This window comes from Somniosus microcephalus, chromosome 16, assembly GCF_052327205.1.
Source record: "Somniosus microcephalus isolate GS21.2 chromosome 16, FLI_Smic_1.0, whole genome shotgun sequence".
Taxonomy (NCBI): domain Eukaryota; kingdom Metazoa; phylum Chordata; class Chondrichthyes; order Squaliformes; family Somniosidae; genus Somniosus; species Somniosus microcephalus.
The window spans coordinates 109300253-109327075 of record NC_141002.1 but is presented as its reverse complement, the minus strand read 5'-3'; the positions used below and the strand labels follow the sequence as shown (position 1 = coordinate 109327075).

The following is a 26823-nucleotide window of genomic DNA, read 5'->3' as shown; positions in this document are numbered from 1 at the left end:
GGCCGAGTGGTTGTGAGGCCCGGCCCGAGTGACCCCAACTCACCTCCCGCTCTGGCGGGCCGACGCAGCTGCCCTGCTCGCTGTTGAGGAAAAGCAGGGGGAAAAATGGCGGCGACGTTTCAGGAGGCTGCAGGATTAGGTCCCGCCTGTGACGCACCGATTGGTCAACCATCAGGTCACTGAACTGTAGGATTGGTCAACCATCACGTCACTCAATGCTAATGAGCGGTAGGATTGGTCAACTGCTAATGAGCGGATTTTTGAACGTTTTTTGTATACTGTCCGAACAATTTTTGTCTGACCAAAAAGTAAATACGCCTTTGACACTCCCCTGATCATCAGCTTTCTTTTTATATAAAATATGTGTAGGTACGCTCTAACTTTTGAGTGTATAGCGGACAGACCGACATACAGACAGACAAACCAACTGCTTTTTTTATTATATACTAGCTGGAGTGCCCGGCGGTGCCGAGGCTTTTTCGCGGACATGTTGTTGGAAGAGAGAGAGAGAGCGACTTGTGGGGGGGGGGGGAAGAGAGCGAGCGACTGTGGGGGGGGAAGAGAGCGAGCGACTGTGGGGGGGGAAGAGAGCGAGCGACTGTGGGGGGGGAAGAGAGCGAGCGACTGTGGGGGGGGGAAGAGAGCGAGCGACTGTGGGGGGGAAGAGAGCGAGCGACTGTGGGGGGGGAAGGGAGCGAGCGACTGGGGGGGAAGAGAGCGAGCGACTGTGGGGGGGAAGAGAGCGAGCGACTGTGGGGGGGGAAGGGAGCGAGCGACTGGGGGGGAAGAGAGCGAGCGACTGTGGGGGGGAAGAGAGCAAGCGACTGTGGGGGGGGAAGAGAGCGAGCGACTGGGGGGGAAGAGAGCGAGCGACTGTGGGGGGGAAGAGAGCGAGGGAGAGAGGGGGGGAAGAGAGCGAGGGAGAGAGGGGGGGGAATGTCGAAGTCTCGACTCCCGAGTAAGACTCTTAAACACAAAGTATCGTTAAAGACAGGCTTTATTTGCTTGCAAGGGAAGAGTTGTGTAGACAAGGGCTACATCAGACCTCTTCAAAGTAATACAGAATTTGTAACATATTTATACAGTTCAGAAACAAAACAGGCTTTCTATGCCACATGACATAGTATTGAATCATACCTGATTACAAAGGCACAGACCTTGCGAATTATTGGAACAACGTATTCCAGGCTTCGTTAGAATAACGAACAGAAATACCTTGAGATAAGATTAATTAATCCTTTATTATGGGATCCTTCTGTTCTCCCACTGTACCAACTGAGCCTGTGGGCCGATGTTTACCTTATCATGTCCTTGGCTGTTTGTTTGGTAAATGAGGCTCCTTGTTAAGCTTATCACAAACAAGGAGTACGTATGTGGCATTCCTAAATTGTCTCGTTCCCTTGAAACATGATTAGTGAATCATGCTGTTGGCCATTTAAAGTTTAAATGAATTTTATTCTATGCCTAGGAAGCCATTTTATGTCTAGGTGAGAAACTGTACTTCCACATTGGGGAGAGAGGGGGGAGCGAGGGGGGGCGAGGGAGAGAGGGGGGGCGAGGGAGAGAGGGGGGGCGAGGGAGAGAGGGGGGGCGAGGGAGAGAGGGGGGGCGAGGGAGAGAGGGGGGCGAGGGAGAGAGGGGGGCGAGGGAGAGAGGGGGGGCGAGGGAGAGAGGGGGGGCGAGGGAGAGGGGGGGCGAGGGAGAGAGGGGGGCGAGGGAGAGAGGGGGGGCGAGGGAGAGAGGGGGGGCGAGGGAGAGAGGGGGGGCGAGGGAGAGAGGGGGGGCGAGGGAGAGGGGGGGCGAGGGGAGGGGGGCGAGGGAGGGGGGGGCGAGGGAGAGGGGGGGCGAGGGAGAGGGAGGGAGGGAGGGGGGCGAGGGGGGGAGAGGGGGGGCGAGGGAGGGGGGGAGGGAGAGGGGGGGCGAGGGAGGGGGGGAGGGGGAGGGGGGGAGGGAGAGGGGGGGCGAGGGGGAGGGGGGCGAGGGCGAGGGAGGGGGGGGGCGAGGGGGGGCGCGCGAGGGGGGGGGCGAGGGAGAGGGGGGGGCGAGGGAGAGGGGGGAGTGGGGGGGCAAGGGAGGGGGGGCGAGGGAGGAGAGGGCGAGGGAGAGGGGGGTGCGAGGGAGGGAGGGGCGGGCGCCGGGGAGGGAGAGAGAGAGAGCAGGGGGGGAAAGAGTGAGAAGGTGGGGGGAGAGAGTGAGAAGGGGGGGGGAGGAGGAGGAGGGAGAGTGGGAGGAGGGGAGGAGTGTTTTGAGGGGGTCAGCGAAAGAGGAAACATTTTTTTTTCAAAAACGGGTGTTAAGAAGATGGGAGGCCATCTTGAAAGTTTTTTAATGTTTTTAAAAAGCTGCCACGGAGAAGGAATGCGCAGTCTGTGAAACCAACAGAATTTTTTTTTTTTTTAAAGCTGCCACGGAGAAGGAACGCGCAGTCTGTGAAACCAACAGAATTTTTTAAAATTTTTTTATAAACGGGTGTTAAGAAGATGGGAGGCCATGTTGAAAGTTTTTTAATGTTTTTAAAAAGCTGCCACGGAGAAGGAACGCGCATTCTTGCTGAAAACACCAAAAGTTATTTTTTTTTAAACGGCTGTTAAGAAGATGGGACACCATCTTCATTGTGTTTTAACGTTTTAGACATTGTGTTTTTACGTTTTACACATTAAAAAAAAATCGCTCCTAACAAATAAACACACAGAAGGTGAGAATAAAGATGGCGGCCACTCACCTCAGTTCAGAACGATAAGGCCCGCCCACACACGCACTGATTGGTCGATCGTCATGTCACAGAAGCATAGGATTGGTCAATCGTCCTGTCACTCGACTCTCGGAGGGCCCGGCCGCACATGCGACGAACCCGCCCCCGCCACGCATTGATTGGCCGACCATCGGGTTGGTCGACCGTACGATTGGTCGACCTCAATGTCACTCTATGGTAATGAGTGGATAATGAGCGGAATGTTGAAGGTTTTTCGGATACTGCGGGCGCAATTTTTGTCCGGCCGAAACGTAAATATGCTTAAGACCGTTTTGGAAAGGTAAGCTTTGTTTCGACGTAACGCACGCGTAGGTACGCTCTGTAACTTTCGAGCGCATAGCCGGACAGATGCACACCCGAGGACAGACAGAAGGACAGATAGACAGAAGTATCCCTTTATATATATATATAGACTAGCTGAAGTGCCCGGCGGTGCCGAGGCTTTTTCGAGGGAATGTTGTTGTTGGAAGAGAGAGAGAGAGCGACTGGGGGGAAGAGAGAGAGCGACTGGGGGGAAGAGAGGGAGGGGAGGGGAGGAGAGGGAGGAGGGGAGGGGAGGGCGGGGAAGGGGGGAAGGGAGGGCGGTGGGTAGGGGAGGGAGGGGGTGAAGGGAGGGAGGGGGGGAAGGGAGGGGGGAAGGGAGGGCGGGGGGGAAAAAGGGGGTGGCGGGGGGGAAGGGAGGGTGGGGCCCCGCCCCCCCCGAGGGTCGCGGCCCCCCCCCGAGGTGAAGACCGCCGATTGCGCGCGCAGCAGGAGCTGAGACGCGGCGTCTCTCTCTGGCTCGGCCGGCGGGCCCGGTTGCTAGGGTAACCGTGACGCTGACCAAGCCCCGCCCCCCCGGCCGAGCCAGAGAGAGACGCCGCGTCTCAGCTGCTCCTGCTGCGCGCTCGGCCCCCCCCCAGGGTCGCGGCCTCCCCCCCCCCCGAGGGTCGCAGCCCCCCCCCCGAGGGTCGCGGCCCCCCCCGAGGGTTGCGGGCCCCCCCCCCCGAGGGTCGCGGCCCCCCCCCCGAGGTGAAGGCCGCCGATTGCGGCTGTGTGAGACGGCCGGCGGGGCCGGTTGCCAGGGTAACGCTGGACGCTCAGCAAGCCCCGCCCCCCGGCCGAGCCAGAGAGAGACGCCGTGTCTCAGCTCCTGCTGCGCGCGCACCCTAGCGGCGCTGGGCTGAGGCTCGGCCCTCCAGCCTTCGAGTGGGGCCGGGAGGTGCCTAGCTCGGGCGTGGGTGCGGAGGAGACGCCGAGGCTTCTAGGCCTACCTGGAAAAACGGGGAAAGGTAGGAAAATTAATGAGATTAGATAAGTTAATTACTTTCTAAATCATTTTTTTTTAAAACAATATGTGTTTTAAAAGCAACTTTTTTTTTTAAGACGCTGAAAGCGGTAAAAAGAAAGGAAAAGTTTGGAATCAAGATGGCGGCGACTCACCTCGGTTCAGAACGATAAGGCCTGGCCACACACGCACCGATTGGCCCGGCGGCACACGCCAGCAACCCGGCGTACGATTGGTCGAGCTCGAGGTCACTCTGTCGCTAATGAGCGGATAATGAGATGCTAATGAGCGGAACGTTGAAGGTTTTTGGGATACCGCGGGCGCGATTTTAGCCCGGCCGAAACGTAAATATGCTTAAAACCGTCTCGGAAGCGTAAGCTTTCTTTGGAGGTAACGCGCGCGTAGGTACGCCCTGTAACTTTCGAGCGCATAGCCCGACAGACGCACAGGCGATGACAGACAGAATGACAGACAGACAGATGTACCGATTTATATATATAGATATAAAATAGAAGATGTCACGCTGCAATTACCCCCTATTGCCAGTTGGGGTGCTGTAACTGCTTAGTCAGTATGGCAGAGAAACTTCTAGACTCCAACCTACTCTGATTCATAAATTGCTGTAAGTTTTGCTAATTAACTTTAATAAGTGTGTTGTATAGAATAAGGATAGCATGTAATACCTGCAGATGTTGGACTGAGTTAGGTCTGTGCACCTTGGTCCCATTATCCTCTGTACTCTAACCTCACTTGACCCTGACTGCCCTTGCACAGGAGGTCAGTTAGTGCGTGTATATATCGAATAAAATTGTGTATTTTTCAGCCAAAGGGAAATCCGAAGCCTTTGGACACAACTCAGAAAAGATGAGCCACATTTACTTACTAATTTTGAAGCATTCCTGGCAAAAGTTTCCATCCAGATTCAAGAGGCCAACGAGGAAAAGGAAATAATAGAGCTTGCTCTAAAAAGGTTTGTTCAAATTATAAAAAGCTCCTTTCAGCAAGTTACTTAAAGTATGTATGAAAAAAGGATGTGACTGTATTATCTGTTCATGCAGTATCTGAAATTTTCTTCGATATCCCAATTAAAACTAACTCCAGCAATAAATTACACAATTTTATTTAGTTATACATTGATGATATTTTGATTACGGAAATATAGTAATCCAATCAAATGTACTGAATTGCAGCACAGGTGCTGATTGGCCTGTGTGTGATGCATGGTACAAACCTTAATTCCTCAAAGATCTCTCTGGCCAACACTAGATTCCAGGTTGAAGTGGTCTGGTTTGAAATCTAAAAAAATACCTTGGCCTAGAAATCTGCGCACAGCCCGTTTTCACTGACCACCTAAGCTGGACAGGCAGTGTGTCCACATTGGTTAATGACGTTAAACTGGTGTCAGGATCGCTCGCCGGAAACATTTAAATGGGGGAATAATTTACCCAACTTAGAGTCCTGCGTTTCTGACAGGTGCCATTATCCATTCTTGATTGCCCCAGCTCTTCACCCGCCGTGTGCTGAACTCGCTGAACACAACATGATGCTAACAGGCAGGAAGGCCCCGCACACGCGCTAGTTAAAGGCATCATCCATAACTTACAGGTTAGTTGCTCATTTCAGGCTGCTGGTTAACTTCTGGCTGTTCCTTGGTGTGTTTTATCACTCTCTGGAAGGTTCACTTTGTGTAAAGAGTGTTGTACACCTCACGAACAATGGGTGGTCTGGCGAGGCTGCCTTTGGGGCTGGAGGATGAGGGGGAGCAGCAAGGAAGACAGTAGAGAGCAGGAGCAGCTGGGACAAGAGGGAGGAGGAGGACACTGAGGAGGAGACCATAGTTGGTCTTCAGAGAAAACTTTGACATGAACTTCACTGAGGAGCAATGTACGAGGAGCCTTTGTTTCACTGGGCTCTGTCGCTGGGCAATGTCAGCTACTGCAGTCACAACTCGAGCCTTGCACCAGGGCACGGACAGCACTGCCTGTGGCTGTCCAGGTCACCATAGCCCTTAACTTTAACTTTCAGGCTGCAGCAGGTGAGATCAGCAACATCTCCCAGTTCGCAGTCCACCGCTTTATCAGGGAGGTCCCCGAGGCTCTCTACAGCAGGAGGAACATCTACAGTCATTCCCCATGGACAGAGCAAAGCTGGACGAGAGGGCATGAGGCTCCGCCCGCATGACAGGCTTCCCCATAGACTGCTCCCACAATGTCTTGCATGCTCCCCATCACCAGCTTGGTATCTTTCTGAATAGAAAGGGATTCCACTCTCTCACCGTCCAGCTTCTTTGCGACCACAGGTAGTGCATCATGCAGGTTTGTGGCTCTTTCATCCTGCACCAGTTCTCTGCCCCCTTTGTTCCAACCAGGTCGTCAAACCACAGGTTGGTTCCTGGGTGACCAGGGCTGTCAGAAACGTCACCACGCGGACAGTCGGTGTGTTCAAGCAACGCTTCCTCTGCCTGGACCACTTGGGAGGAGCTTTGCAGTACATTCCGTGTGGGGACCCAGCTTGATGGTCATCTGTTGCATGCTCCTCAAATCTGACATCATGAGGGACCAGCCCTCATCACTGCCTGGGCAGCAAGATGTGCAGGAGGAGGAACATGAAGAGAAGCAGAGTGGGAGCAACATCGATCACCAGTGCCCCGAGCTGCCAGAGCTCTCGGCCGCTCATCCAAGAGCGTTTTACCTGAACCATCCCTCCCGTCCCCAATACACCAACAGTCCCACAATCCTCACTACTGTCCTTACTAGCACCTTCCCGCCCCCCCCCCCGCAAACCTGCTTCCTTCATTCAGTCCAGACTCCTGGATCTTGCCCTCGCTTCACTAAAAATATAAACACCAAAACCAAATCCAGAACAAATTTATCAAATAACTCCATTCCATCTCTATCTAACAGTTAACAGAAATCATTCTGAATCACCCTTGCACACCTGTCCTGTGAGCATCTTTCCCATTCCTTGTGCTCCTACTCTGTGTCTCTCCAGTGACTGCAGCTCGGGAGGAGGGAGGCTGCTGAGCTTCCATTGAGGAGTCTTCAGATAGTCATGGTGAGCAACCTCGATTAGCTCTGGGCCTTGAGGGCCCGGCTGCAGATTGCAGCCTCTCGACCTGAGCCGGGACAGCCTAATCCAGCTGGCTGTGCGGCACTAACAAGGGCACTAGCGGAGTGGGTGATGGGCGAGCAGGCATGCTGTCGTCCTGAGAGAGGACAGCAGGGGGAAAAATTCAGCTGGTTGCGCCTCCCGTTAGCACCTTAAGAGGGCGCTAATGGGACGCAACGCAACTAGCGCCCAGGTGCGGCACTGTCCACGCCTCCCACAAAATTCAGCGGGAGGTTAGTGGTGGCGCTAACCGGTAGCGCCCTGCGGCGCTGCGCTGCTGGTGATGACGTCATTGGTGTGCGCAGCACCCTGCTCACGATCTTCGGGAGCGCCCCCTGACTTACCGCCGGACGCTATGTCCGACGGGGTCAGGGAGGCGTACCTGCGGCAGGGGAGGTGCAATTTAAAGGCGAGGTGCGGGGCGGCCATTTCTGTTGCTGGCCTCCTGCCTGCACTCCCGTCCCCGGCCTCCTGAACACCCCCCCACGGAGTGCTGGCTGCACTCCAAGAGCCTGGCACTTCTCTTGGGTGCCGGGCTCTTTTGCTGGCCCAGCTGGGCCCCAGGTCGCACTGCACAAGGCCCCTCTCCTTTAAGAAGGGGAGGAAGGCCTGCAACACTGCAGCGCGACGTGCCGCAGCATGTAGCGCTGTGGCACATAATGCCGCAATATTGACTCACAGCGCCCCAAGAGGGATGCAGGGTGCTTCCAGTAGCGCCCCGCCTCCCTCTTGGGGCGCAACTACTCAATTTCTGACGCGGGGGAGTTAATTTTTCTGGGGCGCTACTTTTAGCGCTCCGGCGAAGTTAGCTACTCAATTTTTAGCCCCAGGTGTCTTGCCCATGGAGCCAAGGCCACTCTCCTGGGACTGAGGTGACAAGAGTGTGGGAGTGAGGTGACGCTCTGGAAACTCCTATCGACACTGGCCCCCAAAGTCAAGGTGCAGCTGAGAGAGCTGTCAGGAGAGGCTCCATGATGATGGGCGCCACTGTGGTGTTGATGGAGCAGATCGCTCGGTCCATGTTGGACAGAATGGTCTCCATGCTCTGCACGAAGCCTTGACATAAGTTGGAGCTGGACTCCTCCATGCTCTGCAACATTGTCCACAAGCTTTCTGGCAGGCTGTCCAGAGGCCCAGCATTTCCCGGTGTTTGCCCATCAGCCTTCTTTGGTAGCCTGGGCCCCCAAAGTCGGCATCTGAGTCCTCTGCAGCAGAGCTTGTATGCAATCTCGCCATCTGTCAAGCTGGCCCCTGTGGCATCCTATCCCCTGCCGCAGCTCCTGAACACTTGTGCCTGATGAAGACCCCTCCTGTAGCCCACCCTCTGAACGACATATGGTGCCCCGCCTGCCTCGCTCTGTGCACTTGGCCCTGCCTCTGTGTGTCTGATTCTGGGTGCAATCAGATTTCTAGGCCCTTGTATTTAAAACTATAACTTGCAAAATGTTGCCGTTCCTCCCCTTTCTGTCAGTTTGCACCGCGCTATAATCAGCTGTCATCTTGTCTCACTTTGTCCACCACTTACTATTCACAGCCAGACTCTGCAATTCGTTATCTACAAGAACCTTTAGCAAAGTCACAGTAACCTTTCTTTAGCGATAATGCCACAACATTGGGAGGATACAAGCTCCACTTTCTTGTACTCCTCAGCATTTCATCGCACCGTGCAGTAAGAGGTAATAACCAATCACAGTGAGAGTTCAGGGCAATAACTGGCTCTTTGAGTTAAGAGAATTTTAATAGGACATTTGATAAGTATTTGGAAAAAGAAGAATGGGAATTGGGATTTGAGAAGTTTGAATGTTCCGGACCAGCTATTCTTTAATTTCTCTGATTCTTGTGCTTGTCTCTCTGGATTTCACCAGTCGCAGTGAGAGTTCAAGACAATAACTAGCTGTTTGAGTTGATTTGCATTTGATTCATCTAAAACTAAATTTGGAATGATGAAATTAGTAAATCTGCTGATTGTTTGCAGACTGGCAACAGAATATGGCAAAGAAACAAAACATCTCTATGAGGAAATGGAACAACAGATCAAAAGTGAAAAAGACAGAGTGTTTAACAAAGTAAGGACTTTAAATAAAAATACGGAAGTGTGGTGAAATGTAATGGTTTTTAAATGACAGATTTGTCTGTATTAATTTCTAAAATATATTATAGGCACTCAACTCTAATAGATTTTATACATGTTGTTTATCTCACTGTCTTTTGATCAGGATTCCGAGTCTAGCTCACGATGCCAAGAGCTTGAATATATGCTGAGAGTTAAAGAACAAGAACAGGAGCAACTTATTCAGAAACACAAAAGGGTAAACTGGGTGCAATTCCTGATTTCACCCCTGAACGGCCTGGCTCTGATTTTAAGGTTATGCCCCTTGTTCTGGACTCCCCCCACCAGAGGAAATAGTTTCTGTATATCCATCCTATCAAATCCGTTATCATTTTAAACTCTTCAATCAGATCTTCTCTTCATCTTCTAAACTCGAGGGAACACAAGCCCAGTCTGTGCAACCTGTCCTCAGAATTTAACCCTTTTAGCCCCGGTATCGTTCTGGTGAATCTGCGCTGCACCAAGGCCAATATATCCTTCCTGAGGTGCGGGGCCCAGAACTGAACACAGCGTCCAGATGGGATCTAACCAGATCTTTATACAACTGAAGCATAACTTCTTCCCCTTTGTATTCCAGCCCCATTGATATAAAGGCCAACTTTCCATTAGCCTTTTTAATTATTTTTGTACCTGCCCGCCAGCTTTTAGTGATTTCTGTACACGGACCCCTCGATCTCTCGGCTCCACCGCAGTTCCCAGCTTCTCATCATTTAGAAAATACTCCAATCTATCTTTCTTAGATCCCCTTCTTAAATAATAGCGACATTAGCAAATTTTCCAGTGTATAAAGGCACAATTCCTGAATTAAGAGAATTTTGAAAGATTATATCTAATGCTTCTGAAACTTCCTCAACAACTACTTTCAATGCCCAGGGTGGAAACCATCATGTCCTGGAGATTTAGCTATCCTAAATCCCATTATTTTCTCTCTTATCATTTTGTTATTTATATTTAATCCAATGAACTCCCCTTTACAATGATTTCTGTTCTGCACTGGTGCTAAACTGGCAGTATAAACGCACCTTTAATTAATAACGTGACCTTCAGGGACCCTGAATAAACCCCTGGGAAACCCTGTTAGTCACTGTCCCCAACCAGAGCTTTTAAAGTTATCAACACCGGATGGTTTCTCTTGCTGAGCAAGTTTTCAATCCAAGTAACTAATTGGACTCACCCCATCAGTCCCATTCCATCCAGAGTTTGTGTCTGATTATTCCATCAAACTCTTCCCTCCCACGTCATCTGTTGACCCTTGGTCCCATGGCACTATTTCGAAAAGCAGGGGAGTTCTCCCCGGTGTCCTGGCCAATATTTATCCCTCAACCAACATCACTAAAACAGATTATCTGGTCATTATCACATTGCTGTTTGTGGGACCTTGCTGTGCGTAAATTGGCTGCCGCGTTTCCCACATTACAACAGTGACTACACTTCAAAAAGTACTTCATTGGCTGTAAAGCGCTTTGAGACGTCCGGTGATCGTGAAAGGTGCTATAGAAATACAAGTCTTTTTCTTTAGGAAACATTCATTTTCTTCACTGCCCTCACCTGAAAAAATGTTGTTAAATATCTTGATTTCCCTCAATCTGTTTGCAGCGTAATCCATCTTACGCTCCAAATGTGTTATAGTTCAGCCCCTTCGACAAATGCACTTCCTTTCGAAGAGGTTGAGGTCCTCAAGGAAAAACTTTGATGGCAGCAAGAAATAAAACAGTTATGGGGATAGTTACTGTTCTCTGCAGCCAAGAGCGTGATACCCGACGGCTGTGTTGCCTGCCCGGTGCCAGGGTTAAGGACATCTCCTCGGGGCTGGAGAGGTACTTGAAGTGGGAGGGGGAGGATCCAGTTGTCGTGGTCCATGTAGGAACCAACGACATAGGTAGGACTAAGAAAGGGGTTCTGCTGAGTGAGTTTGAGGAGCTAGGATCCAAATGAAAAAGCAGAACCACAAAGGTAATAATCTCTGGATTACTACCTGAGCCACAAGCAAATTGGCATAGGGTAAATAAGATCAGAGAGATGAATGCGTGGCTCAAAGATTGGTGTGGGAGAAATGAGTTTCGATTCATGGGGCACTGTCACCAGTACTGAGGAAAGAGAGCTGTTCCGTTGGGACGGGCTTCCCTTGAACCATGCTGGGACCAGTGTTCTGGCGAATTGTATAACTAGGGTGGTAGATAGGGCTTTAAACTAAATAGTGGGGGGGAGGGTTCAGGCGAAGGGAAATTTAGAAAGTCAAAGAGAAAGGAGAAGGCAATAGTGCAGAGTAGCGATAGAGGTAATGAGAACCAGAGTGTGACAGGAGAAGACAATGCGTACAAACCTAAGAGTGCACCAGCAAATAGAGTCAGAGTAGAGAAAAATAGTAAAAAGACAAAGTTAAAGGCTCTTTATCTGAATGCACGCAGCATTTGTAACAAGATAGATGAGTTGACGGCACAAATAGAAATAAATGGGTATGATCTGATAGCCATTACAGAGACGTGGTTGCAAGGTGACCAAGGCTGGGAACTGAATATTATGGGGTATTTGACATTTCCAAAGGATAGGCAGAAAAGAAAAGGAGGTGGGGTAGCTCTGTTAATAAAGGATGAGATCGGTGCAGTGGTGAGAAATTATATTGGCTCAGAAGTTCAAGATGTAGAATCAGTTTGGGCAGAGATAAGAAATAGTATGGGAAAGAAGTCACTAGTGGGAGTACTCTATACACCCCCTAACAGTAGCTACACTGTAGGACAGAGTATTAATCAAGAAATAATGGGGGCTGGTAAGAAAGCTACTGCAATAATCGTGGGCAATTTTAATCTTTTTATAGATTGGGCAAATCAAATTGGCAAGGGTAGCCTTGAGGACAAGTTCATAGAATGTATTCGGGATGGTATCTTAGAACAATACGTTGAGGAACCAACCAGGGAGCAGGCTATTTTAGATCTGGTAATATGTAATGAGACAGAATTAATTAATGATTTCATTGTAAAGGATCCTCTAGGGAAGAGTGATCATAGCATGATTGAATTTCAAATTCAGTTTGAGGGTGAGAAACTTGTGTCTGAAACTAGTGTTCTAAACTTAAATAAAGGCAATTACAAAGGTATGGAGACAGAGTTGTCTAAAGCGGACTGGGAAAATAGATTAAAGGGTAAGATGGTAGGTAAGCAGTGGCAGATATTTAAGGAGATATTTCATAACTCTCAGCAAAGGTTTATTCCAGTGAGAAAGATAGACTATGAGAAGGATGAACCATCCGTGGCTAACGAAGGAAGTTATCAAATTGAAAGAAAAGGCATACAATGTTGTGAAGATTAGTGGTAGGCCAGTGGATTGGGAATTTTTTAGAAACCAGCAAAGGATGACTAAAAAAATAAAGAGAGAGAAGATAGATGGAGAGTAAACTAGCAAAAAATATAAAAACAGACAGTAAGAGCTTCTACAGGTATATAAAAAGGAAGAGAGTAGCTAAAGTAAACATTGGTCCCTTAGAGGATGAGACTGGGGAATTAATAATGGGAAACAGGGAAATGGCAGAGACTTTGAACAAATATTTTATATCGGTCTTCAGGGTAGAAGACACTAAAAGCATCCCAATAATAATTGATAATCATGGGGCTATAGGGAGGGAGGAACTTAAAACAATGACTATCACTAGAGAAAAAGTACTAGACAAACGAATGGGACTAAAGGCTGACAAGTCTCCTGGACCTGATGGCCTGCATCCTAGGGTTTTAAAAGAAGTGGCTGCAGAGATAGTGGATGCGTTAGTTGTAATCTGCCAAAATGCCCTGGATTCTGGAGAGGTCCCAGCGGATTGGAAAACCGCAAATTTAACTCCCCTATTCAAGAAATGAGGGAGACAGAAAGCTGGAAATTATAGGCCAGTTAGCCTAACATTTGTCATTGGGAAAATGCTGGAATCCATTATTAAGGAAGTAATAGCAGTACATTTAGAAAATCATAATTCAATCAAGCAGTGTCAACGTGGTTTTATGAAAGGGAAATCGTGTTTGACAAATTTACTAGAATTCTTTGAGGATGTAATGAGCAGGGTGGATAAAGGGGAACCAGTAGATGTAGTGTATTTGGATTTCCAGAAGGCATTCGATAAGGTGCCGCATAAAAGGTTACTGCACAAGAGAAGAGCGCACGGGGTTGGGGGTAATATATTAGCATGGATAGAGGATTGGCTAACTAACAGAAAGCAGAGAGTCGGAAATATGGGTCATTTTTAGGTTGGTAAACTGTAACTAGTGGGGTGCCACAGGGATCAGCACTGGGGCCTCAACTATTTACAATCTATGTTGATGACTTGGATGAATGGACCGAGTGTAATGTAGCCAAATTTGCTGACGATACAAAGATAGGTGGGAAAGCAAGTTGTGAGGAGTACACATAGAGTCTGCAAAGGGATATAGATAGGTTAAGTGAGTGGGCAAAAAATTGGCAGCAGGAGTATAATGTGGGAAAATGTGAGGTCATCCACTTTGGTAGGAAGAATAAAAAAGCAAACTATTATTTAAATAGAGAGAGACGATAGAATGCTGCGGTACAGAGGGATCTGGGGTCCTTGTACATGAAACACAAAAAGGTAACATGCAGGTACAGCAAGTAATTAGGAAGGTAAATGGAATGTTGGCCTTTATTGCTAGGGGATGGAGTATAAAGTAGGGAAGTCCTGCTACAACTGTACAGGGCGTTGGCGAGACCACACCTGGAGTACTGCGTACAGTTTTGGTCTCCTTATTTAAGGAGGGATGTACTTGCATGGGTGGCTGTTCAGAGAAGGTTCACTAGGTTGATTCCTGAGTTGAAGGGGTTGCCGTATGGGAAAAGGTTGAGCAGGTTGGGCCTATACTCACTGAAGTTTAGAAGAATGAGAGGTGATCTTACTGAAACATATAAGATTCTGAGGGGGCTGGACAGGGTGGATGCAGAGAGGATGTTTCCCCTCGTGGGGGAATCTAGAACTCGGGGGCACAGTTTCAGAATAAGGGGTCGCCCATTTAAAATGGAAATTAGAAGGAATTTATTTTCTCAGAGGGTCATGAATCTTTGGAATTCTCTTCCCCAGAGAGCTGTGGAGGTGGAGTCAGTGAATATATTCAAGGTGGAGATTGACAGATTCAAGGGTTATGGGGAGCGGGCAGGAAAGTGGAGTTGAGGCGAAGATCAGATCAGCCATGATCTTATTGAATAGGCGGAGCAGGCTCGAGGGGCTGAATGGCCGAGTCCTGCTCCTATTTCTTATGTTTTTTACATTTACTTATGTTCGTAGAATCATAGAATCTTACAGCACAGAAGGAGGCCGGTCGTGCCTATGCTGACTCTTTGAAAAAACTCTCCAATTTCATCCCACACCTCAGCTTTTCCCCAGAACCCTGCAAATTATCAAGTCCATGTCCAACTGCCCTTTGAAAGTTCCTGTGGATTCTGATTCCACCGCCCTTTCAGGTAGTGCATTCCAGATCTTAACAACCCTCTGTGTGAAGAAATTTCTCCTTTCCCCTTTAGTTCTTTAGACAATTATTTTAAATCTGTGACCTCTGGTTACCGACCCACTTGCCAGAGGAAGCAGTTTCTCTCTCTACTTGCTCGATCAAAACCCTCCTATTTTTGATCACCTCTATTACGTCTCCCCTTAACCTTCTCTGCTCTAAGGAGCTTCTCCAATCTCTCCACATAACTGATCTCCTTAATCCCTGGTATCATCCTGGTAAACCTCCTCTGCACCCTCTCCAGGGCCTTGACATCCTTCCTAAAGTGGTGCCCAGAATTGTACACAATACTCCAGTTGTGGCCTAACCAGAAATTTGTAAAGGTTTAGCATAACTTCCTTGTTTTTGTATTCAGTGCCTCTACTTACAAAGCTAAATATCCCATACGCTTTCTTAATTGCCTTATCAACTTGCCCTGCCATCTTCAAAGATTTGTGAATACGCACCCCCAGGTCCCTCTGCTCTTGCACCTCCCTCAAAATAGGACCATTTAGATTATCCTGCCTCTCCATGTTGTTTCTTCTAAAGTGCATCACTTCATACTTATCTGCACTAAATTGCACCTGCCAAGTGTCGGCCCATTTCACCAGTCTGTCTCTGTCCTCCTGAAGTCTGCTACTATCCTGCTCATTATTTACTGCGTTGCCAAGCTTTGTATCATCCGCAAACTTTGAAATTGTACTCCCTGTACCCACATCCAGGTCATTTATAAATAACAAGAAAAGCAATGGTCCTAATGCCGACCCCTAGGGGACTCCACTGTCCTCTCCTCTCCAGTCAGAAAAACATTCATTCACCATTACTCTCTGACTCTTATCCCTTAGCCAATTATGTACCCAAGTTGTCATTGTACCTTTAATACCATGTGCTTCCATTTTCCAAATAAGTCTGTTATGTGGTACTTTATCAAATGCTTTTAGAAAGTCCATATATACAGCATCAATCATGGCTTTCAAAAGGGAATTGGATAAGTACCGGATGGAAAAAAATGTGCAGGGCTACAGGGAAAGGGCAGGGGAGTGGGACTAGCTGAAGTGCTCTTGCAGAGAGCCGACACACATTCGACAGGCCGAATGGCCTCCTGTGCTGTAACCATCCTATGATTCTATCTACTGCACTACCTTCATCAACCCTCTCTGTTACTTCATCAAAGAACTCAATCAGGTTAGTCAGACATGATTTGTCTTTAACAAACCCATGCTGGCTGCCCCTTATTAACCCATGATTCTCCAAGTGAGAATTAATTGTGTCCTTGACAGTGGTCTCTAGTAGTTTTCCCACTACTGATGTTAGACTGATTGATTGGCCTGTAGTTGCCAGGTTTATCCCTCTCCCCTTTTTTTAAACAAGGGTGTAACATTGGCAAATTTATTGTGAAATACATGTCTTTTTAATTTTATTTAATACCTTGTTTTGGACCCTAGAAATATAAGTTACGAAGGGGAAAAAGTGGTGAATAATTTCCTCAGAAAGCATTTTGAGTGATTTATGGGGAAATTGTCTCTAATTAAATGCGACAGAATCCAGTTGACAGGAAAATTGAATGGAAAAAGTAGACGAAGTGTGAGCAAAGCATATGATATGAGTTTGTCGATGGGAAGTAAGCCGAGATATAAGATTTTTAATATCTAAGTGTAATATATTAAAAATCTTGTATCTGTGTGCATTAATTTCAATTACAGTGCCCCTAGTGGAGGCACGACAGCAGCACCGCTGGTGCGAGGTTGTAATTACAATGTGACAAATAAATAGGATATAGAAATTTATAATGGAAATGAAGAAAAATAAGGATAGAATATATGACTTTAAAATGAAGATTGTATTAGATCTGCCACGCTATATCACGTATCGCCACACATGTCACTCATTGTATTCGATCTGTGCCTGACGATTACACCTTGTCTTGATGTCCTGTGTGCAATGCCACAGCATGTTATTAAAAATCTTGCCTCTGAATGCACTTCCTAGCTACAAAATCTGACTTCCTGTTGTCACTCTTTTGTGTCAATTTTTTACCATAATAAAATAGTTTGCCACATTTATACGGTATTTTGCCAATTCAGACATGTCACAATCTGGCCAATCTGGGGCTTTTCCCACAAACTTTCAAAATGCTTTATGAATATGTTTCATCTAAAAACTTTTTGCTCAGTTGCTGAAATTTGTGCTGGAGGGATAGTTCTCCTTAGATTCCAGTGATTTGTTCTCCGTTATTTTTCCCAGGTAAATTTTTATTGCGTGTTTCTCAAAGAAAAAGTTTGTGAGAGAGGGAAACAAAAATTACAGTTTACTTCAAAGTATATTAAGTCTCGTCCCCCCTCGCCATTTCACCACGATAATGTACCAGGTAAAACCCATGCATTATTCTGCTGAAGCGTAGATGTGTATTCATTTAAGAATGTGAGTGCGCAGGTTAAGTAAGAGGCTGAGACATTTGCACATTCCAAACGAGTCCCTTGATTTATAGTAATGTTTGTACATAAAGCTTGTTCATAGATTCCAAGTTGAAATATCTCTGTTAGTCACATTAATTAGGAGTTGACTTCACATGTTCTGTAAACAAAGTTTTATTTTGCTCTTTGGTTACGGGTGATGATAGTGAAGCTCCATTTATTGTCCACCCAAAAACAAAGCTGTGTAATGTTAACACCGGATTAGTGCCTCAGAATCCAGAGAAAATGGCGGCGCCGTTTTATTGTCTATCTTCTTGTGGACCCACGTTAGTTGGAGAGACGGTGTGTAGAGCTGCTCAGTAAGAAGCAAGAGTTGAAGATAGCGAATCAGAGACTAAAACAGATCAACGAGGAGTTGGAGAAAGATCTCCAGAAAACGAGTGATGACCTGCTGGATGCTCAGCATCAAGTACAGATGCTGCAGGAAGAAACATCCCAACTGCATGAGGAAAGAGAAATGTGAGTCCCCGTGGCAATGACCATCTGATATGTCTTTGATAAAATGAAATGGGCTTTGAACCTTGAAACTTTTTAGAAAATACATAATGGAGTTAACTATGTAATGTATAATTAGAATTCCTAATATTGACATCATGCTATTTGATGCGCTATCAATTACTCAAAAGACTGAGGTTAAGCGAGTAACTAACAGGCTTTTATTAACAAGAGAATGAAGGTGTGCCTCGAGTGGTCGACCAGTCCAGAATACAGAGGGACTGTGGAGCAGTCACCTTTATACCTGGACTCGTGGGAGGAGTCAGCCGAGGCATGTACAGGCATGTACACCGTGGAATACAAACAGTGGTTTACCACATTCACCCCTTGTTTAAAAATGAGTCCGGCGGGGTGAAGTGTATTAAAAGTTTGTGTATTGGAGTCTCTCCAGAGGTCTTGTCTGCCGCTGTGATCGACGTGGCGACGGCAAGGGTAGTGAAGCTTCCGGCGTCGAGTCCCGCGTAGGCTGGGGCACTGGTGTGTAGTCCTCGTGGGTGTCGAGCGGGTCGCGGGGCCCAGGCGTGCCGTCTGCTGGGGTTGGATATTGGATCGTGGGGGGGGGGGGTGGTAGTGGGTTACTGGGGCCCCCGAGGGTGCGAGGTCTCGTATGGAGACTGTGTCCTCCCGCCCGTCCGGGTACGCAATGTAAGCGTACTGGGGGTTGGCGTGGAGGAGGTCGACCCTCTCGACCATGGGGTCCGTTTTATGGGTCCTCACATGTCTTCTCAGTAGGACCGGCCCTGGGGACGTCAGCCATGGCGGTAGCGATGTCCCCGATGTGGACTTCCTTGGGAAGACAAACATTTTCTCATGAGGGGTGGCGTTAGTGGCAGTGCAGAGCAGTGACCGAATAGAGTGGAGCGCATCGGGGAGCACATCCTGCCAGTGGGAGGTCGGAAGGCCCCTAGACTGTAAGGCTAGCAGGGCGGCCTTCCAAACTGTTGCATTTTCTCTTTCCACCTGTCCGTTCCCCCGGGGGTTGTAACTGGTGGTCCTGCTTGTGGCAATACCCCTAGCGAGCAGGTACTGGCGGAGTTCGCCGCTCATAAACGATGAGCCCCGGTCGCTATGGATATCGCTGGGGAAACCGAACAGGGTGAAGAGGTCGTTCAGACATTTAATGACCGTGGCACTGGTCATGTCCGGGCAGGGGATGGCGAACGGGAAACGGGAGTACTCATCAATAATGTTGAGGAAGAACACATTACGGTCGGAGGAGGGGAGAGGCCCTTTAAAATCAACGCTCAGGCGCTCGAAGGGGCGAGTGGCTTTTATCAGGTGAGCCCTGTCTGGTCTATAAAAGTGCAGTTTGCACTCGGCACAGACTTGGCAGTTCCTGGTCATGGTCCTGACCTCCTCAATGGAGTACGGCAGGTTGCGGGCCTTGATGAAGTGGAAGAACCTGGTGACCCCCAGGTGGCAGAGGTCATTGTGGAGGGCCCGCAGTCTATCGATCTGTGCGCTGGCGCAGGTGCCACGCGATAGAGCATCCGGGGGTTCATTGAGCTTCCCGGGCTGGTACAAGATCTCGTAATTGTAGGTGGAAAGTTCGATTCTCCACCTCAAGATCTTGTCGTTTTTGATTTTGCCCCTCTGCTTGTTGTTAAACATAAAAGCAACTGAATGCTGGTCAGTGAGCAGGGTAAATCGTTTTCCGGCCAAGTAGTGCCTCCAATGACGCACAGCCTCCACAATAGCCTGGGCCTCCTTCTCAACAGCGGAGTGTCTGGTCTCCGGGCCCTGGAGGATTCGTGAAAAGAAGGCCACGGGTCTCCCCGCCTGATTAAGGGTAGCGGCCAGGGCAAAGTCGGACGCGTCGCTTTCCACCTGGAAGGGGATGGATTCGTCCACTGCGTGCATGGTGGCTTTGGCAATGTCTTCCTTGATACGGTGGAAGGCTAAGCGGGCCTCTGCCGTCAAGGGAAAAGAGGTGGACTTGATCAGCGGACGGGCCTTGTCCACATAGTAGGGGACCCACTGGGCGTAATAGGAGATAAACCCTAGGCACCTCTTCAGGGCCTTGAGGCAGTGGGGCAGTGGGAGTTCCATAAGGGGACGCATCCGGTCGGGTTCGGGACCGATGACTCCGTGTTCCACAACACAGCCAAGGATGGTGAGGCGGGTTGTGCGGAATATGCACTTCTCCTTGTTATACGTCAGGTTCAGGAGTTGGGCGGTGCGGAGGAATTTTTCGAGGTTTGCGTCATGGTCCTGCAAGTCATGGCCGCAGATGGTCACATTGTCCAGATATGGGAAAGTGGCCTGCAACGCATTTTGATCGACCATCCGGTCCATCTCCCTTTGGAAGACGGAGACCCCGCTGGTGACGCCAAAGGGAACCCTAAGGAAGTGATAGAGGCGGCCGTTTGCCTCAAAGGCAGTATACTGGCGGTCCTCAGGGCGGATAGGGAGCTGGTGGTACGCTGATTTCAGGTCAGTGGTCGAGAAGACGCGGTACTGCGCGATCTGGTTGACCATATCAGCTATGCGGGGGAGTGGGTAAGCGTCCAGCAGGGTGTAGCGATTTATTGTCTGGCTGTAGTCGATGACCAGGCGCTGCTTCTCGCCGGTCCTAACGACCACAACCTGGGCTCGCCAGGGGCTGGTGCTGCCCTCAATAATCCCCTCCTTCAGGAGCCGCTCCACTTCAGTTTTAATGAAAACCCTGTCCCCGGCACTGTATCGCCTGCTCTTTGTGGCGATGGGCTTACAGTCGGGGGTGAGGTTAGCAAACAGTGGGGGGGGGGTGACTCTGAGTGTGGAGAGGTTGCACCTGGTGCACGGCGGGCAATTTGGAAGCTGCTGGCTGCGGACTGTGAGTGGGGGGAGGGGTCCACCGTACGCCATCGTAACACTTTTAAGGTGGCACTGAAAATCTAACCCCAGTAGGACGGCAGCGCAGAGGTGGGGCAGGACCAGGAGTTTAAAATGATCGTACACAGTCCCGTCTACTAAGAGTGTCACCACGCAGTAGCCGCCAATGTCCGCCGACTGGGACTCGGAGGCCATAGAAATCCGCTGGTGCGCAGGCAGGACTGGGAGAGAGCAACGCCGCACCGTGTCGGGGTGGGTGAAGCTCTCCGTGCTCCCAGAGTCAAAAGGCAGATTGTTTCGTGACCATTTACCTTAATGTCCATTGTGGACCAGGCCAGTTGGTGTGGTCTCGCTTGGTCCAGCGTAACGGAGGCCAGCGTAGGGGTCGGTGTGTCGTTGCGGGTATCAGATGAGGCGGTGTTGGGGGCCAAGATGGCGGCTGGCGTCCAAGATGGCGGCGTCGATGATCCCCATGTGGCTGGAGGCGTCCAAAATGGCTGCTGTTCCGGTGGTTCGCACATGGCTGGGGAGGCCCAAGATGGCGGCCCGCATGGCCCACACGCGGCGCTGCTGGGGTTCGGGGTGGCTTTGGCCCTGCAGACGCTGGCGTAGTGTCCCTTCTTCCCGCAGCCCGAGCAGATCGCATTTTTCGCTGGGCAGCGCACTCTGGGGTGTTTGGCCTGGCCACAGAAGTAGCATTTCTGGCCTTGGGACACTGCTGCGGTAGTTGGGCCGTTGCTGGGATGTGGCTGGGGTGGCACGGCGCTATGAGACGGTCCTACCGCGTCCCAGGCTGTCGTTCCCCGCGGCGTCCACGGTGCAGAGGAGTAGGCATCCATGCCCCGGTAGGCTGCGTCCAATGATAGTGCGAGTTCAGAGGCCTTGTTGAGGCCGAGGTCACTCTGCTCCAACAGTCACTGTCGGGTGTAATTGGACCTGTGGCCCGCCACAAAAGTGTCCCGGATAAGTTCCTCTGTGTACACGGCGGCCTTTACACCCTTACAACCACAGGCCCGGCCAAGCACAGGCAGTGCCTGAAGGTATTCCTCGGTCGATTCCCCAGGTTGTTGTTTACGACTCCCCAGGAGGTGCCTGGCGTACACCTCGTTCACTGGGCGCGTGTACTGGTCCTTGAGGAGCTTGAGAGCAGCCGTGTACGAGGTCGCGTCCTGGATGACCGAGTACACTCGGTGGTTCACTTTGGAGATCAGGACATCCAGTTTGTCCTCATCCGATTTGACCATTGCAGCGGAGGCGATCAGGAATTTTTCAAAGTTAAGCCAGTGAGCAAACTTGGTGGATGCGTCCACCTCCCGATGGTCTAAGACCAGGCAAGCTGGTGTGAGGATCTTCTCCATTATAAAAAAATCTTGTTAATAAAATTGATGCGCTATCAATTACTCAAAAGACTGAGGTTAAGCGAGTAACTAACAGGCTTTTATTAAGAAGAGAATGAAGGTGTGCCTCGAGTGGTCGACCACTCCAGAATACAGAGGGACTGTGGAGCAGTCACCTTTATACCTGGACTCGTGGGAGGAGTCAGCCGAGGCATGTACAGGCATGTACACAGTGGAATACAAACAGTGGTTTACCACACTATTACCATTGGTTACTGAGATGAAGAATAGATTTGCCTTTCTAATCTAGTCTTTATTAACTTTAAAATCCTGTCGCACATCTTTCCACACCCAGTCCCAACCAAAGCTAGAAAGAACTGAATTTAAGATGGCCACCACAAATCACATGACATGAACTACCAATGAGATTACAACATATATCCCAAGGCAGGAAACAAACAACCAATCACAATACTTCTTACTAACATAAAGAATAATCACCACATTCACCCCTCCTTTTAAAATATACTCCAACCTAAATAACCTTTACAATTTATAATTAATTATTTACAACTAAAACTATGCACAGACAAGAATAAAACTATTCAACATGACACAATACTAAGTGACAACAACAAATAGTAACATTGCACATAAGTATTAAGTATCTCTCAACTAAAACAATATAATATCATTTTCAACAATTTTAAAACACTATCAATTTAAAAGTCCATTTTAAATCGGTCGACCGGATATCTTGTTCGTGTCGACCTTCTTAACCTTGGTAAAATCCCTTGTCCTCCCACACCAGGAGACACAGAAGTATCTTCTGCAGGAAGGCTATCCATATCCCGATTCTCAACGGTTTCCAGATTAGAAATCCCATCAGGAGGTAAACTGGGACGGTCATAAACATCCATCGAGGGCTGATTAATAGAAGTACAATTATCTGCAATCAGATTGGAAATATTCGTAGTATCTAACAGCATCCACATTATCTGAATCATGACTATTGTTAATATCCTCAGAAGAGGGCTGGCCACCACAAGGAGCCAAGTCTTTAATTGAAACGGTACTTTCTTTCCCATCTTGGAATCGAATATGAGCATATTGGGAACTTGCCTCCAACAACTCCACCTCCTCCACTAAAGGATCATATTTTGACAATCTAACATGGCGTCGAAGCAGCACAGGTCCCTGCATAGTAAGCCATGAAGGTACCGAATATCCCGTAGTAGATCTCTGTGGATAGTTAAAGAGCCTTTCATGGGGGGTCACATTAGTAGCCGTTGAAAGCAATGATCTAATGGAATGCAGGGCATCAGGCAGTACCATTTCCCACTGTGTATTCTTAAGGTTCCGGGATGTCAAAGCCAACATAACTGCCTTCCAGATCACCCCATTGTATCGTTCGCACTGTCCATTACCCTGGGGATTATACGGGGTAGTTCTACTAGTAGAAATTCCCCGACTCTGAAGGTATTCCTTCAACTGGGAAGACATAAAAGAACTTCCCTGATCCGAATGGATATACGCAGGCATCCCAAAGATAACAAAAAGTTGAATCAGACATTTGATAACTGTAGCAGCTGATACATCTGCGCAAGGAAAAGCAAAAGGGAACCTTGAAAACTCATCCACAACAGTAAATATATATCGGTTTTGAGTAGTTGAAGGAAGAGGCCCCTTAAAATTGACGCTCAAACGTTCAAAAGGAGAAGTAGCCTTTATAAGATGAGCTCGTTGAGGCTTAAAGAAATTCGGTTTACACCGAGCACAGATAGAACATGATGAAGTCATCCGCTTGACGTCTTCAACTGAAAAGGGCAAATTCTTACTGCGTACGAAGTGTATCATCCTCGTAACCCCAGGATGGCATAAGGCATTGTGAAGGTTAATAAGCGTATCTCCGTGAATCACAGAACAATAAGCCCTCGACAGCGCATCAGCAGCAACATTATCCTTCCCCGGACGATAAACTATATCGAAATGGTAACATGCCAACTCAATCCTCCACCTCATTATTTTATCATTCTTAATCTTTCCAAAATGTTTGACATCAAACATAAAGGACACAGACTTTTGATCAGTTACCAACTGTGGTGAACCACTTTTATCGTTCACTATCGTTACACGATAGTTATCACTGTTGTATTGTTATCACTGCTCTCACTGTTGTATCACTATACGAGGTCGCCTCTTGTCGTGCTGTTATACCTGGGCTGACCACCTCCGACTCCGCCCATGGCTCCACCTACCTGCCCAGGTATAAAGGTAGTCGACTGGCTGGCATTCCTCCTTGTTGGACCCGATCACCCACGAGGGTGGGCTCTGTTATTTAGTCAATAAAAACCTTTAGTTACGTTCCTAACTCGTCGCTTTTTATTGGACGAATTGATAGGTATATCAATTTTATTGACTAAATTTTAAAGATGTCTACTACTGGCCAGCCAGAAGCCCTCCCAGAAGCACAGCCACAACAGCTTTCAGACACCGGGCTACACCAACCACACCAGCCGGCTTGGCTGCAAGCCCTCAAACCACCGTACCTGGATCTAAACCCACAGGCAGCAAACTCAGCCCTCAACTTCAAACACTGGCTGGGCTGCTTCGAATCCTACCTGGAAGAATCCGGCGTCCCTCAGAGATCCAAATTAAGAGTTCTGAACGCCCAAGCGAGCCCGAGAGTATACGCACTCATCCAGGACACGACTACATACGAGGCCGCTATCAACCTACTGAAACAGCAGTACCGGAGCCCGGTAAATTACATGTACACCAGGCACCTCCTAAGATCCCGCCCGCAACAGCCAGGAGAGTCTGTAGCTGAATTTTTACGGGCGCTAAGAGCACTCGGCAGGAACTGTGACTTTAAAGCGGTGACGGCTGTTGAAAATACGGAAGATAATATCCGCGATGCCTTTGTGAAAGGCCTACGGTCCGACCACTCACGGCAAAGACTGCTTGAAGCTAAAGACCTCGACCTGGACAAAGCTGAAGCCCTCGCTCTCTCCCTAGAGGTGGCCCATCAGGACCAGGAGGCGTTTTCCAGGTACTGCTCGCGACCCTGGGACTCGGGCCCGACCCCTACCGCAATACCCTTCGCAGCGCCGCCCCCGGGACCTACCTCGGCGTCCCGGACCCGACCGGGACCGCCACCCCCAGTACCGGCTCCGACATCGGGCACCCGCGATCGGGCCGCCAGCTGCTTCTTTTGCGGCCAGGAGAAGCACCCGAGGTCGCGCTGCCCAGCCAGGAACTCTACCTGCTCAACCTGCAGGAAGAAAGGCCACTTCTCTAAGGCCTGCAGGAGCGGATCTTCAGAGGCCAGCAGTGCCTCATGCGAACTGTGGGGGTGGCCATCTTCTTTCAAGGCAACTGAGGCCAGCATCGCCACACGTGAGTCATGGGGGCGGCCATCTTTGATCAAGGCAACCGACCCCAATAGTGCCTCGTGAGTTATGGGAGCAGCCATCTTCTCCGCCATTTTGTCCTACCTCGTGGGAGACGCCATTTTACCCACCACGCCCGACTGCCACCGGGCCTCCGGACCTGACGACCGCCTCGCCCGCAGACGGCAACGACTCGCTTACCTACACACTAGCCTCCGTCACTCTGGATCAAGCCCGCCCACACCACCTGTCCAAGTCGATGATGGACATCAAAGTAAACGGCCACGCCACGACCTGCCTGTTCGACAGCGGAAGCACGGAGAGCTTCATCCACCCAGACACGGTGAGCCATTACTCCCTCCCTGTCCTGCCAACGCGCAACCGAATCTCGATGGCATCGAGGTCCCACGCCACGGACATTAGCGGCTACTGTGTTGTGACCTTGTCGGTTAAGGGTACGGAGTATAAAAATTTTAAACTCCTCGTCCTCCCCCAGCTCTGCGCTGCCGTCCTACTAGGGCTGGACTTCCAATCCCACCTCCAAAGTGTAACCCTAGCATATGGTGGACCCCTCCCCCCACTCACAGTCGACAACCAGCGAATGTTAAACCGCCCACCGCGTAACACCTGCAGCCTATCCACCCTCAAGGTGCCGCCACCTTCCCTGTTCGCTAACCTCACCCCCGACTGCAAACCCGTCGCTACCAAGAGCAGGCGGTACAGCGCTGGGGACAGAGCCTTCATTAGCTCTGAGGTGCGGCGCCTCCTGAAAGAGGGCATTATCGAGGGGAGCAACAGCCCCTGGCGTGCCCAGGTCGTGGTCATTAAGACCGGCGATAAAAATCGCCTGGTCATCGACTACAGCCAGACCATAAACAGATACACCCAGCTGGACGCATACCCCCTTCCCCGCATATCTGACATGGTCAATCAGATTGCACAATACCACGTCTTCTCGACCATCGACCTTAAGTCGGCCTACCACCAACTCCCTATCCACCCCGAGGACCGCCAGTACACCGCCTTCGAGTCGAATGGGCGCCTATACCACTTCCTTAGGGTCCCCTTCGGTGTCACCAACGGGGTCTCGGTCTTCCAAAGGGAGATGGACAGGATGGTTGACCAGAACGGACTGCAGGCCACATTCCCCTACCTAGATAACGTCACCATCTGCGGCCGCGACCGGCAGGACCATGACGTTAATCTGGAGAAATTCCTCCGTACGGCCCAACGGCTGAACCTCACCTACAATAAGGAGAAATGTGTGTTTAACACCTCGCGCCTTGCCATCCTTGGCTGTGTAGTAGAGAACGGACTCATCGGCCCCGACCCCGAAAGAATGCGCCCTCTCATGGAGCTACCCCTCCCCCACTGCCCTAAGGCACTTAAGAGAACCCTGGGGCTCTTCGCCTACTATGCCCAATGGGTGCCCAATTATGCAGACAAAGCCAGACCCCTCATGAAGTCCACATCCTTCCCCCTCACGGAGGAAGCGTGCGCGGCCTTCTCCCTCATCAAGGGAGACATAGCCAAGGCCACAATGCACGCAGTGGATGAGTCCATCCCCTTCCAAGTGGAGAGCGATGCATCCGACTTCGCCCTAGCC

The 26823-nt window shown here is 49.6% G+C and overlaps 1 protein-coding gene across 2 annotated transcripts in view; it reads left to right on the top strand.

Moving 5' to 3' along the window:
- Positions 1-26823, top strand: part of cracr2aa (calcium release activated channel regulator 2Aa) — a 147085-nt gene that overhangs the window by 30189 nt on the left and 90073 nt on the right. For both annotated transcript variants that reach the window (XM_086009722.1, XM_086009723.1), the window contains exons 4-7: positions 4843-4989; positions 9103-9193; positions 9344-9436; positions 17451-17638. In XM_086009722.1, coding sequence (XP_085865848.1) covers positions 4843-4989; positions 9103-9193; positions 9344-9436; positions 17451-17638 — 519 coding nt within the window. The remainder of the gene's footprint in view (positions 1-4842; positions 4990-9102; positions 9194-9343; positions 9437-17450; positions 17639-26823) is intronic.